Here is a 14,266-nt window from a genome sequence, read left to right as displayed (position 1 = left end):
CGCCAACTTTGATTCCCAAGATGTCTCTTATTTAGTATCTTTTGCAATTTTAGGTATTCAGTTTCCTGTTGTCAATCATTTGTACATATAGTGTAAAGCAAAGCCCCAAGGTATCATTGGTTATTTTCTGAAATACTCAGCAGGCCGGGCAGTATCTGTGGAAAGAGAAACAGAATTAACATCTTCAACCAGAAACATTAACTGTCTTTCACATTCCACAGATATTGCCTTACCGAATGCTAACAAATTTACAAAATTCCACAGATGTTGCTGTTTACAAAATTTCCTGATTATCAGTTTATCAGTTTTGTTAATAATTAGTTACTTTATGCTGCTTTCAAGTAGATTATCCTTACTTTCACTATTTCACTACTTCCCTGTCTAAATAATCCCAATTTCATACACTGACTCTTTTTGGCAGTCTCTTTTATGTGGAATCTTTCCAAAGTCTTCTGGTATTCTATATGATTAATACAGACAATTAGTTATTTGTTACTTGGTCAACAATAACTCAGTTCAATAAACATAACTTGTGTGTTTTACTTTAACTAGTGTTTATAAAAAAAAATTATGGGGTACTATCACTTCCTGGACATGGAACTGACTTCACAAAAGTGTCTTGGAAAAATTCACTTATTTTTGGTTTTAAATATATAGTATGGTGAGCAAAAATGTGACTAAATGAATTGTTGCAATAAAAGAATATAATCCAGAAATAAAAGAATTGGATAGCTCATTGGCTTTTTCCATTTTAAAAAATCTTTATTTTAATAGCATTTTTCTTGCACATCCTCTTCAGCATTTAAACATTATACCCACAGTGCCGCAGACTGGTTTTGCTGATGATACTCAGTGAGCCATTTCCCCTTTCCTCATCAGACAGGGCACTGTCATACTTGAACTGAATCACATGCAATACATGTGCATACCATGTTAAGAAAAGTAGGTAGGAACTAAATGACAATCTTGAAGCAAGTATTATTTTTAACAATTAAACCAATCAGCAGTTTGTATTTTATTTACTTATTGAGATATAGCACAGAATAGGCCTTACAGGCCCTTCGAGCTGCTCTGCCCTCAGAAAGAGAGACCTGCAAATTGTGAATCATAAATATGTACCACTCTTCCATTAACTTTGCCACAATGGTAAATTGCTAACAACTTCCTTCTGAATTTCAAATAAATGCTGGAGTTATGTGATAAAAATAGGTACTTAACCTCTTAATGAAAGGATTCATGTTCTTTTGATGCTTTTTGGTCTCTATAATGAAAAGGGAAATATTTAAACTCATAGTCATATTGGTGGAATAATAAGTTTTCTGTCTCTGTTATCTGTTTCTATACATAATTTGATTTTAATTCACTTTTCCTTTTGTCATTTTTGTCTCAATTTTAAATGTCATTAGTAGATGCGACAAGGATTTGCCCAAATGTCACCAGGCTTCCATTGTGTCTCATCAACTGGCAGTTTCAATAGTTTACAACACAAAAATATTACACGCTGAATGGTGCGGTAAAAGATTTTACTGATGCCCTCCAGCAATTTTGAAATTTTACTCATTCAAGGACATTCCTGCAAAAGCTTAAAGACTCAGTTTTGAAGGTAAAAATAAATAGGTACTTCCAATATTCATCATATGATTTAAATAAAACAACACTGTGCATTTACAATGTGGATTAGTACAAACTCAATGTGGTGCTGATTGAAGTAAAATTTATATTGGCCAACTGTTCTTTGACTAAATGCCATGGGATCTTTTTCAACTTATTGTCCTTAATGACAAAACTCTAGAACATGTGTAAACAGCTGTGAACTAACAATCTGGTCATACATTGACCAAGCCAGAGTTGTTAATCTGCAGAAGACTGATCTCTACAAAAGGATAGTTCGAATACTGGGATTAGGAAGATCTTCTGATTCCATTGTAGAGATTGAGTTTGTCTCCTTTGTACAGCATTCCCATGACAAACTCTAGGTCCATTGCATTTATCAGAGACATGGTTTAAATCCCAAAAGAATCTTCCCAATGTAACAACTTCTACCCTGTCCTCATGCTTGCACCCTCAATAAACAATGGAGATTTGAAAATAGAGTCCTGTCTTCGCTCATGTAAAATTCCTTTGTATCTATTGCTGGTAATATTCTGACAATTGTTTTGAACTTGCAGAAAATGTTATGTTTTTATCAGAATTGCTAATGAGTGGTGACTTTTAGCTTTCTAATTTCTTTATTATTTCCATTTAAAGGTGTTAATAGACGTTGTAAAAAAACTGGGTATTAAGCACCATGCAAAGGGAACAGTGGTTACCATTGAAGGACCCCGTTTCTCCTCTCGAGCTGAGAGCCAGATGTTCCGTCAGTGGCATGGTGATGTGATCAACATGACCACAGTTCCTGAAGTTGTGCTGGCTAACGAAGCGGGCATCAGTTATGTTAGCATTGCCATGGCCACTGACTATGACTGCTGGAAGGAAAATGAAGAGGCGGTTAGTACTGTGTTCTGTTTCCTTGAAATTTTCGATTAATAAGCACATTAGTCTATGCTATTGTGGCGCAAAGTAACCTTACTGCAAACAGATTTACAGGTGGGAGAGAAAATAATGCATATCAGTTATAAAATGATTTCTGGAAATAATCCTCCGTTTTACATTTCTAAACTTTATACAGATGTGATGTCTCTTGAAGCTGTTGTTAAAGTTTCAGCATTCTGGCCTAATGCAGGACCTCTGCATTCTTCAGTCTTTAGTCTAGGGGTATCTTCTAAATGAGCGCTGCTCCTGTTTGATAATGAATGCTAAATGGAGGCCCATATGCATTGTTCCTTCCAAACACAGCCAAAAGTTTATAAATACCCCTTAAATAGGCAGTTTTAAAGTACATTGCAGTTTGCAGTAGAATGCAAGTCCGTAGCAATCTAGAGTGTAAAAGATAAAAGATCTTAAAGATAAGCTTTATTTGTCACGTGTACATTGACACACACAGTGAAATGCATTGTTTGTGTCAATGACCAACATAGTCTAAATATGTGCTGGGGGTAGCCCTTGAGTTGCCATGCTTGCGTAGTATGCTCATAACTTACTAGCCCTTACTTATTCTTTGGAATTTGGAAGGAAACCCATCTGGTCACAGGGAGAATGTACTGATTCCTTACAGATAGTGGCAGGAACTGAACCTGGGTCACTGGCACCGTAAAACATTATACTTTATTGTCGCCAAACAATTGATACTAGAATGTACAATCATCACAGCGCTATTTGATTCTGCGCTTCCCACTCCCTGGATTACAAATATTAAATATTTAAAATATTAAAAATAGTAAAAATTAGTAAATGTTAAAAATTTAAATTGTAAATCATAAATAGAAAATAGGAAAATGGAAAGTAAGGTAGTGCAAAAAAACCGAGAGGCAGGTCCGGATATTTGGAGGGTATGGGCCCAGATCCGGGTCAGGATCCGTTCAGCAGTCTTATCACAGTGGGGAAAAAGCTGTTCCCAAATCTGGCCGTACGAGTCTTCAAGCTCCTGAGCCTTCTCCCGGAGGGAAGAGGGACGAAAAGTGTGTTGGCTGGGTGGGTCGTGTCCTTGATTATCCTGGCAGCACTGCTCCCACAGCATGCGGTGTAAAGTGAGTCCAAGGACGGAAGATTGGTTTGTGTGATGCGCTGCACTGTGTTCACGATCTTCTGCAGCTTCTTTCGGTCTTGGACAGGACAACTTCCATACCAGGTTATGATGCACCCTAGAAGAATGCTTTCTACAGTGCATCTATAAAAATTAGTGGGGGTTTTAGGGGACAGGCCAAATTTCTTTAGTTTTCTCAGGAAGTAAAGGCGCTGGTGGGCCTTGTTGGCAGTGACCGCTGCTTGGTTGGACCAAGTCAGGTCATTTGTAATATTGACCCCAAGGAACTTAAAGCTTTTGACCTGTTCCACTTGCGCACCACCGATGTAAATTGGGTCCTGCCGTCCGCTACTCCTTCTGAAGTCAACAACCAATTCCTTCGTCTTGCTGACGTTGAGGGATAGGTTATTGTCTTCGCACCATGCCACCAGGTTCTTAATTTCCTCTCTGTACTCAAACTCATCATTACCCGAGATACGGCCTACAATTGTCGTGTCATCAGCAAACTTATATATTGAGTTTGATGGAAACTTGGCTACACAATCATTGGTGTACAGTGAGTACAGCAGGGGGCTGAGTACACAGCTTTGTGGGGCACCGGTGCTCAGAGTGATTGTAGAGGAGAGCTTGTCCCCTATTTTTACAGCCTGGGTCCTGTCTGTGAGGATGTTGAAGATCCAGCTGCAGATCTGAGTGCTAAGGCCCAGGTTCCGGAGTTTAGGAATCAGCTTATTTGGAGTGATGGTATTAAAGGCAGAGCTGTAAATGAAAAGAAGCCTTACGTATGCGTCTTTATTCTCCAGGTGTTCTAAGGAGGAATGTAGGGCCAGAGAGATGGTATCTGCCGTTGACCTGTTGCTCCGGTAGGCGAATTGCAAAGTGTTGAGGTTGACCGGTAGGCTGTGGTTGATGTGTGCCATAACCAATCTCTCGAAGCACCTCATAGCAATTGCTGTCAGAGCCACAGGTCGATAGTCATTCAGGCATGCCACCTTGCTCTTCTTCAGCACTGGGATTATCATTGCCTTCTTAAATCACGAGGGGATCTTAGACTGAAGCAAGGAGCAGTTGAAGATGTCAGCAAACACTCCAGCTAGCTCGCTTGCACAGGCCCGGAGAACCCGTCCTGGGACGCCATCTGGGTCCGTCGCCTTCCTTGGATTTATCTTCAGGAAGGCCCTTCTAACGTCCTCCTCGGTGACGCTGAATCTCGATGCCACCAGGTCCGGTTCATCCGGAAGAGTTCCTCTTCTGTTCGAATCTTGCGTAGAATATGTTAAGTTTGTCAGGAAGAGAAGCGCCACAGATATTAATATTCCCAGCCTTTTCTTTGCGCACAGTGATCTCATTTAGACCCTGCCATAGTCTACTGGCATTCCGCTGGTTAGCCTAGGCTTCCAATTTGGCTCGATATTGCCTCTTGGCACCCTTAATGGCTTCCCGGAGTTCACGCCTGGATTCTGTGTAGTGACTGGTATCCCTGGACCTAAAAGCCGCAGCTCTAGCCTGTAAAAGGGACTTGTCCTCATTATACTAGCTACTACGCTACCATGCTGCCCATATCAATTTGATTGTGACATTTGTAGACAACTTAGAATGTAGAATTAAATACATTTTTGATTTATTTTTGTCCTTCCTTTATTGAAGGTGTTACTGTTTGCACCACAGGTCTAATAGTGTTCAGGAGGTCAAAGGTTCAAAGGTCAAATTTAATGTCAGAGAAATGTATACTATATACATCCTGAAATGCTTTTTCTTCGCAAGCATCCACAAAACAGAGAAGTGCCCCAAAGAATGAACGACAGTTAAATGTGAGAACCCCAAAGTCCCCCCCAGATCCCCCCTCCCTCCACCAGCAAAAAAAAACGCGCATCGGTACTATCACCGAGCCCAAACGTGTGCTAAGCAATAGCGAAGACACAGACCAAAGTTACCCCAAAGGCTTCGCATTTCATCTGAAGTTCAACAACCCACTGGTTCTCTCTCTCCCTGGCAAGGGAGAGGGGGGGTGTCCCCCATTTTCACAGCAAGTGGGAGACATAGCAGCATCCTGCTGGGTTACGATGTTAAAACTCCATATCGTCGCTTTTTTTGACCTCTGTATCCGAAGATCGCGAAGACCTCGGGACTTTGGGCCCATAGCGAAAGATTTTCCGGCCTCCCTGACCATACAGGAGTCTTCTGCCGTGACACCGACCCTCAATCTGCCCGTGTCCAGAGCCCCAAGATCTTAGGCTTCTGAACATCATCGAGATTCTCAGGCCAAACTCTTGGCATGTCGAATAATGGCCAGTTGTGGAACCCCAAGAACGGGTCCCATTCCCGCAAAGAACCAAAGTCTGCATGTAACTCCAGATCAGGGTCATCAAAAGAACCCTGAAAGAGAAAAATAGAGATATTAAAGATATAAATATCATTGTTTCCAAAGATGCAAGCAAGGAGTCGCCGTTAGGCGCCATCTTTCCTCCTGTGCTCCACCCCTTTTCTGTGTTTCAGTGTTTCAAAATATTCTACGTATTGTCAGCAAATTTTGACCTCCAGCATTTTGTCTGTGTTACTCTCTCCCTTTTTGCAATGGAGGTCATTACAGCAAATCTTGTTTTGGTTCTTACCTGCATTACATACAAGGACACTTTACAGTAACGGTGAAGAGCAGAAGCCCAGATTACTTCATTCTTTCCTATTTGTATTGGCTCTCAAAAATGCACTGTGGTGTCCTTATTGGAGATCAGTTAATTCTACAGATGCAACATCTGGCTGAAAACTTTGGATCTGTGGGTATAGTTATAAATCATGGAATATGTGGTTACTTTTCAGTATTTTATTTGTAAGGTATCTTGTTTAGACAATAACAAATTATCTTAAAGTGTAGTCTAACATACTTGAGATGGAGAATATAGATTGCTTAACTGTCTAGCAACTGAGTCGTGTATTAATTAGTAAATACTTCTTGTTGAATACTTTGTTGGTGGATTATATTGTTCAGTTGATTCCATCAGCGAGAAGTATCCACAGTGTGTGTGTTTAAAAGTAGGATGAGCATTTTACTACAGTAAAGAAATTACTTTTCATCAAGAATTGCCTGGTGTACACCAGCTTGATGAGGTTACTTAACTAACCAGAAATTAATTGGGGGGATGTTTAAGCCAATTGATGACTACCCATTCTACTATTGTACTAAACTGTAAGAGTCAGCAGTATATTTATGATTGATGCACAACTGGATATACATTTACTCTAATAAATTGATCTTCGGGCTTATTTATAACAATTGAGGCTGCCAAGGGTGTTTCTACTCACAAGAAATTAACATTGAGAACTCTTACCTTTACCAGAAGCTCCCAGATGGAATATGTAGGAATTATTATACTAATTGTGTGGTATCAGCAGAAATACTGTTATGAACTACCATTTTTAAAATGTTACCGCAGGAATAGTTAGTTATTATTTATTAATTTGAGTGTTGTGGTGGAGATGCATCTCTACCAAAGGAGGTGTAAGGTTCTCCTTCCCTCCGCTAGCCTGCAAGTTACCCATTGGGCAATGTGTAGCACATGCTTAGACCCCTGATCAGGACCACGTGAAGCCGTGGGATCAGGTGGTGGTTGGTCATACAAGCAGCTGGTGCATATCACAAGTCCTGGTTATGCAACCACTGATGCCAGGCAGACAATCTCTGGAGAGTATTGATAGTGGCTGGGGTCACGCACTTTGTAAAAGCACTGCCCAGAAGAAGGCAATGGCAAAGTACTTCTGCAGAGAAATTTGCCAAGAACAATCATGGTCATGAGACCATAATTGCCTACGTCATACAACACAGCATATAATAATGATGATGTTTTATTAATTATTACTAATCAAGATATTTTCCTTATCACTGCTCTACAATGTTAATATTTTGTGTTACTGGAAATCTCTGATATTGTATGGTTTTTCAGAAATACCATTGGTTTGGCATCTGGTTGAGCCTGGTTCTATTTTCCCTGCTCCCTATAGCCCTGTTTCTGTGTTTCCTTTAAACTCATGGAGGCTTTGTTTCCTGCACTCCCTATAAACTCAACGAGGCCCCATTTACTGCATTCCTTTCAAACTCGGGCCTTATTTCCCACTATTAAACTTACCTGCTTCCATAGAAAATTTATTATGCTACTGTGTAATGTTTGAAAGAAGGTATATTAGAAATTCAGTGGTGTTGTGAAAGAAGTACTGTCCAATAGTCTGGAGAGATAACTAGTCCAGCACCACCAAAGTCTTATGGATGCTAAATTATTGGAGTTTTGCTGTTTTGAATTGTTATTTATTGTTACATTGCCAGAGCTTGTGATAGTCATCAGCTTATTCCAGAATGGTCTTTAGTTATAGTGGTTGCTGTATTTAATGTTTTGCATTTCTTGAAGTCGCCTTTCACTGTCCTGCCATTGTTAGTATTCAACTCACTGATGTTTCAGTTAAGGCTGAAATGTTGATAATGAACTTCTCTGGTTGGTATACTTTTAATTTTCAATAATGGGTACCACTGGTCCCCTACCAGTCCTCACTATGTAAAATTATATTAACTGCTGAGTATTTTTAAACAATTCATATTCGCAGTTACCACAAGATATTAACTTTATTTTTGTTTTCTAACACGTAATGTGGTCCCTTCCCATGGTTGATGGGCTGTTGAGTTGTTCTGATGCAAACTCAAGAACCTGAAAAATTAACTCTATATCTCTCTCTGTTTGGATACAGATTGGCTTGGTGAATGTTTCCAGAAATTTCTGCTTTATGTTGTTTTGGGTTATTTGATAGTTTGTGTATAAAACTTTTGGTTTAAGATGGCACTGGTGAAATACGGGGACGACTTGCTGGCAATAAATAAAACAAACAGAACCATAAATTACTGTATTGATCATAATTTTTCTCGGATATGATCTCTGCAATCAATAGCCTGCAACTTCCTTCCTGAAGTTGCACTATTGAATGGCTTGTGCAACCTGGCATCTTTACGGTGTGAACTGCAGCCCCAAGGATGCAGGATGGTTGCAGCGTGGCAGGTATGGGCCCAATTGATGCAGAGGGGCCCAGGCCTGAGAACGGGGAATGAGCCAATGTTTGGCCATTGCTGGAGTGCACTCAGAGGCAATTTCATTTGGCAGAACCGAGGTGAGTCAAGCAGAGGCAAGGCAAAGATGAAGCGGCAGTGCCCGGGCCCGAGAGCAAGGAACAAGCCAAGGTTTGGCTGACTTAAACGCCAGGCCCAGATTGAAGCGGTCAGGGTGTTGGGGCCGGAGGAGTGAGGCAGGCTGGTGTTCACCTTGCTACTCTGCAAGGCTTACTTGTCTCTGCGCTGAAGTGAGGCTGTGGCTTACAAACCAGTGGGTACTTGGATGGGCTGCAGTGATGATTGGCCTTGTGGCTGTGGACTCACTTTAATGAACTTCAGTTCTGAGTGTTATTTGCTTACTTTCATTGTTTGCACAATTTATTTTCTGCACATTGGGTGTTTGATTGTCTTTTTTTAATGGGTTCTATTTGTTTCTTTGTTGTGTGTGGCTGCCTCTAAGGAGACGAATCTCAACGTTATGTATGGTATACAGACCTTGATAACAAATGTACTTTGAACTTTGAACTACAGAGCAATAAGTCAGTAACATTCAACAAGTTTATAAAACCAGAAGGGGGAGTGTTGAATGAAAACTAATGGAGGGAGAGCTGAAAGTAGTTACTGTCTGACCAGAGACCACTACCAGCTGGGAAGAAAAGCATTGCCAATATTCCTTGTGACCTATTCCACTTCAGTAGGATATAGTCTTCAACTTCAGAGCTATTCCCCAAACCACTGTAATCCACAGAGAGATGGTGCTGCAACAGTGGTAATAAATGGAATATCTGAACAAAAATGTGTTTTAGAGGAGAACTTAAGAGGTACCGTTCTTGCAATATTTCTACATTTGCAGTTCTGTGGGGAGAGGTTATAGGGAAATAATAAGAGTAAAGTTGGCAAGTTGATTGAGCATTCCCTGGGCTACTAAAATGGTAAGAGTATACAGTGTTCAATCCATTGTTACATCTGGAGTACAAAACATTTGGTATTGAATCTGTGCAACACACACAAAATGCTGGCAGAATTGAGCAGGTCAGGCAGCATCTATAGACATTCCCCCACCCCCCATCCACTTTCCACCTTCCACAGGAATCACTCCCTCTGTGATGCCCTTGTCTATTTGTCCTTCCCTATTGATCTCCCTCCTGGCACTTATCTCTGCAAGCGGCAGAAGTGCCACGCCAGCTCATTCACCTCCATTCTGAGCCCCAAACAGTCCTTCCCAGTGAGGCAACACTTCACCTGCAAATCGACTGGGGTCGTCTGCTGTATCTGATCCTCCCTGTGCGACCTCCTCTGCATTGGTGAGACCCAACATAGATTGTGGGACCACTTTGTTGTGCACCTGAGCTCCATGTGCAAAAGCAGAATTTCCCGCTGGGCAACCATTTCAATACCTTTCACCATTGCTGTTCAGATGTGTTAGCCTGTACCCTCCTGTTCTGCCATGATGAGGCCACTCTCAGGCTGGAGGAGCAACACCTCATACCTGTCTAGGTAGCCTCCAACCTGATAGCATGAACATCAATTTCTCCAAATTCTGGCCATTTTTGCCCCTGCCCATTCCCTATTCTTCATTTCCCCACTCTGCCTCTTACTTCTCCTCACCTGCCTATCACCTCCCCTGGTGCCCCTCCTCCTTCCCTATCTCCCATGATCAACTCTCCTCTCCTATCAGATTCCTCCTTCTCCAGCCCTTTGCCTTTTCCACATAATCTTCCAGCTTCTTACTTTCTCCCTTCTTCCACCCCCCGCCCCCCACCTTCTTATTTTGGCTTTTTTCCCTTTAAAGTCCTGATGAATGGTCTGAGCCTGAAACGTCAACTGTTTATTGATTTCCATAGATGTTGCCTGACCTGCTGAATTCCTCCAGCATTTTGTGTGTATTGCTGTGGATTTCCAGAGTCCCTGGGATCTTTTGTGGTATTGAACCTGTTGCCTAATTTATATTCATTTCAATTCTCTTTTGATTCACTTCAGTAGGATATATTCTTCAACTTCAGAGATGACAAACCAATATAATATGTCAATCTGGCATTTAAAAAAGGGATTTTTATGCTCCAGGACAGCTTTTAGATGATTAGTTGACGTGCTATTTAAGTTTCCATTTAACTATTTTACCATATCAAGATATTTAATTATTTTAATAATTGTGCTCAATTGTGGTTGCTAGGATTTAAAACATCTATTAATTAGCATTCTAAAAATAATGCACACTTTCATGTGTAGTATTATGCAGTATCATATTAAATTCACGTGTTTGGCCTTCATGGGAAATCCACATCCTTCTTTTTCTGCACAATTGTTTCCACTACAATTGGCAACTGACCAATGAAGTATTGCAGCATAAAAACAATGAGGCTATTCCAGAGTTAACATGCATTCAAGAATTATGTATCTGTTTTTTTGTATATAACATTATTTCAGATCTGAGATGGATTTTTTTCACCCTTCTAACTTTTTGTCATTTCCAGTGAGGATGCGAAGGAGTAGAACGTTCTTCCCATCTATCAGAATCAGATTTAATATCACCGGCAAATGTTATGAAATTGTTAACTTTGCAGCAGCAGTACCATGCAATACATGATAAAATGTGGCGGGGGGGGTGCGTGGAGGTACTGTGAATTACAGTATATAACTGTGTGTCTTCAGGATTCTGTGCTTCCTTCCTGACGACAGCAATAAGAAGAGGGCATGTCCTGGGTGATGGGATTCTTAATGATTGACACTGCCCTGGAGGTGTCCTGGATACTATCTATGTCATAGATGGATCGTCTATGTATAGTAATACCACCATAGTAGTTTCACCTAATAAAACGTTTATCAGATTGGGTAGATAAAGGATTGTTTGCCAACCTTCTGTTTCCAATGGAAAACTATGCTTGATGGCAGTGTGGGGTGGAATATTGGATCACAATCTTCTTTTAACTCTTCTCAACACTTTGCAATGATCAAAGGAAAGGAAGAGTAGGCAAGGTGTATGATGAGAAACTAATTCAATATTTCTTATTTTATATCATTGCTTAATATTAAATTAACCAGTTTTGATGGCTGTTGCATGATTACTATCATATTTTTCACAACTGGGGGAGGGGGGAAATAGATAACCAGAACCTTAAAAAACTACTTCCCCTGTTGTATATGTGTCTCCTTTGATTTTGAAAATAGTAACTTAGCTCTCTTTGAGTTATATTGGATTATATCGCTGCGAGTTATGCAGAAGCAGTTCAGGAAATTGTTTTCATTGTTTTGTTTTTCACCCACTCAGTCAAGTAGGTTGTTTTGAAATATTGACTACCAGGGAGGGATTTACTTCATGTACAAATGTGTTAAGGGCATACAAGGGCCTGTGTCATATACAGTCTGATATCAAATGAAACAAAAATAAAGCCTAGAGTAAGACAGATATTGCAATAGAAAACTGATGTTATTAAGTCTGAATCTATGCTATTGGCTGAAACCTAATTCCTTCAACGATTGGGAGGATCCTGCTGTCATTTCCAGGGATACAGATATTAAAGACATTTTTACAGAATTCTCATTATCTATACAAAATTACATTCAATTCAGAACATCACATCCATTGCAGTTCAAAAACAAATCACAACATGAACACTGTTGAGAATATGAGCTTGTCTATCCACAAAATACCCTGGTTGTCCATAAATCTTTGCAAGTTGGGATTAACCCTTTGTAAGCCTAGTGCTTCAAATTCAAGAGGGGTGGGTTGGAGAAAAGAAGACCAGTGGAAAAATTGAGACAGCTAATATGACATTGGCTGTTAGTGATGAATAGATCTAGGGAGGGGGAAAGGTCAGAGGAAGATTAAATTGAGATTGAGTCAAATGATGATGAAGCTGAGGCCTCTTTTGTACAATGTTGGTTGGTTGGCATCTGTCTTTCTCGAAGGACAATGGATGATGATGATGATCATCACCACAAGCCTGGGTGGAAGGCAAGGAGATTCTGAAATGCCTAGTTGTGAAGATCCTCCTCTCGGCTTCACCGGTGTAATCCAAAGGAAAGCTAATGAAGCAATAGGTTTGGCACCAGCTTGGCTGCAGGATCTGCCGGAAGGATGTTCAATGATGTCCAGCTGCCGTAGGGACTCCACTCTGGATTTACCCTGAGTTTACTCCTGTAGCCTCGACTCTTCCGAGGATGCCCACAAAGCAGTTGGCTATTTACCCATAGCTGGGGACCTGGCTCACGAGCACCCGGGTGGGTCTGCGTGCTACATGTGCAGGGGCTAGACCTCCTCCCATTCCTCTGTAGTTCAGCCTGAGTCCAAAAGGAGTTCAGTTTCCATGTGTCATCAGTGAGGAGGCACTAGATGAGGCTTGTACAGTGTTAGTTCAGAGTCAAAGAGGTTAGGCGATTAGAAGATAGTGAAAAGAGATGGGCTATGAGGAAAGTGAAGACAGAGAAGGATCCAGTGGATTTTTAACATTCAGAATTTAGATTAGATTATGAGGACACGTAGTCCTCTTTTATTGTCATTTAGTAATGCATGCATTAAGAAATGATACAATGTTCCTCCAGTGTAATATCATGGAAACACAAGACAGACCAAGACTGAAAAACTGACAAAAACCACATAATTATAACATATAGTTACAACAGTGCAAGCAATATCGTAATTTGATAGAGAACAGACCACGGGCACGAATTTGTTGATTTTTGTAATTATTGGTGGTGGATGAAGAAAAACTTCAGCTTGTTCAGTCCTGATTGTAATGTCACTGATTGTCTGCACTAATGCTGCCCTGATTACTGGACATTTCCATGATTCTCTTCTATTTCTGCAGTGATTACTGCAGTGATCACTATCTCACAGCTGCAACACTGTTTTTTGTTTGCTGTGCTATGTACTCATTTACTTTTAGTTTCAAATTCTTTAGACTGAGCAGCTGCGGTTAACAAGTTTTCACCTCCCTCACTGTCAGCATCAACCTTATCAGAGACATTCTATTTTTTCTCCCCACCCCTCTCATTCTGAAATTTAAAACATCCTTGATTTGTAATATTGATGAAAGGTCATCAGCCTGAAACCTTAGCACTCTTTTGTAAGTTGTTATCTAACTTGCTGAGTATTTCCAGCATTTTCTATTTTATCTCAGATTTCTGACATCTGCAGTTTATTTTTCCTTCTGGTATCATTGCAAGTGTTGCATCAATAACCAAGCTTAGATTTCATAATACAGAATAAGTTTTCTATTTGCTGCTTCTGAATCACCACATGTGCCATCATTTCATGTTCTTTAAAATGTGTATTGAATATAGATTCTTGATGGTCAAAATTCAGTCTGAACTGAACAGTGGTTTCTTTTTACAAATGACCAGACACAAAACACTATTTAGCAAGCATTGGTACATGTACATGATTCACCATCCTCCAACCTACATGAAATCTGACTACAGATCTGCCTTCAATATTATTATCCCCAGCAAACTCATCACCAAACTCCAGATCCTGGGAGTTAATGCCTCCCTCTGGAACTAGATCCTTGACTTTGTGACCAACGGATCACAATCATTAAGGATAGGCAGCAACACCT

At 40.4% G+C, this 14,266-nt stretch overlaps 1 protein-coding gene across 2 annotated transcripts in view; it reads left to right on the top strand.

Moving 5' to 3' along the window:
* The window catches only part of mtap (methylthioadenosine phosphorylase), a 206,951-nt gene that overhangs the window by 145,827 nt on the left and 46,858 nt on the right, over nt 1–14,266 (top strand). For both annotated transcript variants that reach the window (XR_010020623.1, XM_063069001.1), the window contains one exon: nt 2,248–2,487. Coding sequence is in view for 1 of the 2 variants with exons in the window: in XM_063069001.1 (XP_062925071.1) it covers nt 2,248–2,487 (240 nt within the window). In the remaining variant the exon portion in view is untranslated. The remainder of the gene's footprint in view (nt 1–2,247; nt 2,488–14,266) is intronic.

Source organism: Mobula hypostoma, chromosome 16, assembly GCF_963921235.1.
Source record: "Mobula hypostoma chromosome 16, sMobHyp1.1, whole genome shotgun sequence".
In the NCBI taxonomy this organism is placed as follows: Eukaryota; Metazoa; Chordata; class Chondrichthyes; order Myliobatiformes; family Myliobatidae; genus Mobula; species Mobula hypostoma.
This window is presented reverse-complemented; position numbering and strand designations above follow the sequence as displayed.